Here is a 2,500-nt window from a genome sequence, read left to right as displayed (position 1 = left end):
GGTTTGTTTTATTATCCTTTCGAGGTTTAGCGCTCGGCTCCAGGGCTCGACGTACAGATGGGCTATCCGGTTTGTTTGAAGCCTGGGATGGAGAGGAACTCGCATAGTAATCGCTATTTCAGTAAAGAGCTTGATGATAGCTCGATTTGAATTTCAATTTCAATTTCAATTTCAAGACTGTGCATATCTTAGACAAAAACTGACTTTCCTAAAATAGTGATAATTTCTGACCTGAGACACAATTTTGGATTTTTAAGTTTTGAGAACAATTGCTAGCATCCTTGCAGTTTCTGCTAAATGATTCCACTTGACGGCCATTGGAACAGAGAGTAACGTTTCCTCTCATTTGAGCTGTGATATGTTGAAGAGCTGCAAAAAAGATAACACCTCACGTTCGCGTTTATCCGTCTTCAATTATTCAAAATAACTGCCCCCCCCCCCCCCCCCCCCCCCAGCCTTATTCCTATTGAAACAGAGGACCAAAAAATCTTACTCAGCCCCATTGTAAGTTACAGCTGCATGTTTTTGCTAATTCAATTCATGGCCCGAGTACGAAGCCATCGAAGTTTGTAAGGAAGAGGTCTGGAGTGACCAGCCTTAAAGGATACTTCATGTTCTACTGAATTTGTGTAATCGATGCCTTGGTTTGCAAATCTATTAAATAAAATTTAAAAAAAACATTCGTGCTTCCTGTGAACACACTTTTCGTTTGCGTTTTGCTTTAGTTTACATGCAATAAGCAGAGGACCAAAAAGTCTTACTAGCCGCATTGTAAGTTACAGCTGCATGTTTTTGCTAATTCAATTCATGGCCCGAGTACGAAGCCATCGAAGTCTGTAAGGAAGAGGCCTGGAGTGACAAGCCTTGTAGGATATTTCATGTTCTACTGAATTTGTGTAATTGATGCCTTAGTTTGCAAATCTATTAAATAAAATTAAAAAAAAAGCAGGAAAAGATAATAGTTGTAAGTTAAGTCGTGCTTCCTGTGAGGACACTTTTCTTTCAGTTGCGTTCTGCTTTATTTTACATGGTCATGAAAGTCCCCTTGCCCTTTCCGGCATCGGAAAATCTTCCTAACTCGGGCTCTCTTTCCTTTCTGTTTTATTTATCATGGTTTTCTCAGCTCTGCTTCTTGTTCTTCCCATTGAAAAAATACCAAGAGAAGGACACAATCTTCTTCATTCTTTGTTGTAGTGATACCATACGGACGCTTCAGCGAGCGCTCCGTGTATCTTCCAATATAGTCTTCTTTCTATTCTGGTACTGTTTTAAAGATTTATATCTTTCTTGAAAAGAGGGGAGATAAGGACAATGTTAACTCTCTACGTAAGCAAACCTTTTCGGCAAATGACATTAGTTTAATAATTAACTTGCTTATATTTTCAGACAATGTCAATGTATTAATGTATCAATGTTCCACTCGACTCGATTAGGTCTGTTACACTTGGGTGGACAAATTGTAAATAGCAAATAGTAGCGTATAAATAAATGTTGTTGTTGTTGTTGTTGTTCCTTTTTCCGCGATGCCACGAAGCCACGATGATATCGAATTTCACGCCAAATGGGAGTCGTGCAAGCCATTCAAGCGCGCCAACACTTCGTGATGGTGCGCTTGCGCTGGTCAAGTAATGCGTATGCTTATCGTAAGTGTAAACATCTTTGTGTTTGATTTGCCAGTGCTTGTGTCTTACTTGAAAAGCAGGATTAATGAACAGCATACCTGGGCAATGAGAAGCGCAGCAGATATAACCGTTGTAGACATTACATACGGGTCTTGTCATTACTGGGCAACTCTGAAGTGAACTAGTCCCCGGAAAATAAAAATCGCATCCTTGATATTTCCAAGTCTGTCCTTCAAATATGATCCCTCCATCTTTTATCAATTCAGCACCTGAAGGTGAAATAACCATAGAGTTTACTCGCGCTGTTGTATTCTGACAACAGGTCATTCGATGAATCACATTTGGTGGTTACCTCATATTATTTGGATCGAAATAACTGCATGCAGTCTTCTTTATCGCAGTTTAATGAATGATAGTCCTTACAGAAGTTGATGGTTAGTTCATAGTTGCATCAAACAACGAATAGAGAGCAGTGATGGCGCAGTGGTCACGGAGACCACTCTCTACTTTGCTCCTAAAGGTACTCCGGTTTTCCCCGCTCCTCTAAATCCAATGTTTGATTCGATTTGAGTTAAATTTTAAATTAGCTTTCTCTGTTCAGTGTCCTCGATTAGTGGCTTAGCACTGACTGACTTGACAATTATTAAAGTTTATTGTTATTGTTATTGTTATTGTTATTATAAACACTGGCGTTAACAATCTTGGAGATTTGAAAATTTCGGCATGGGTCTACTACTAAGAGTTCACCAAGTTGTTTCACTTTGCGCTTTAAAAATCTGTGAAAGATTACGCGCTGTAGTTTACGAATTCTTACCTTCACAACGTTTCCTATTGTTTATTATAAACTCGAGGACCTTGCAAGATGGCTGCTGGCAAAT

The 2,500-nt window shown here is 39.3% G+C and overlaps 1 protein-coding gene across 5 annotated transcripts in view; it reads right to left on the bottom strand.

Moving 5' to 3' along the window:
- Positions 1-2,500, bottom strand: part of LOC138006622 (uncharacterized) — a 60,282-nt gene that overhangs the window by 43,751 nt on the left and 14,031 nt on the right. For 4 of the 5 annotated variants that reach the window (XM_068853061.1, XM_068853060.1, XM_068853063.1 and 1 more), the window contains 3 exons: positions 2,437-2,500; positions 1,721-1,891; positions 232-369 (listed from right to left, as the gene is read on the bottom strand). The exon at positions 2,437-2,500 is cut by the window's right edge and continues 167 nt beyond it. In XM_068853061.1, coding sequence (XP_068709162.1) covers positions 232-369; positions 1,721-1,891; positions 2,437-2,500 — 373 coding nt within the window. The remainder of the gene's footprint in view (positions 1-231; positions 370-1,720; positions 1,892-2,436) is intronic. The other variant, XM_068853064.1, reaches the window with a different exon arrangement.

Source organism: Montipora foliosa, chromosome 6 (genome assembly GCF_036669935.1).
Source record: "Montipora foliosa isolate CH-2021 chromosome 6, ASM3666993v2, whole genome shotgun sequence".
In the NCBI taxonomy this organism is placed as follows: Eukaryota; Metazoa; Cnidaria; class Anthozoa; order Scleractinia; family Acroporidae; genus Montipora; species Montipora foliosa.
The sequence above is the reverse complement of the archived record's forward strand: the minus strand, read 5'-3'. Positions and strand labels throughout refer to the sequence as shown.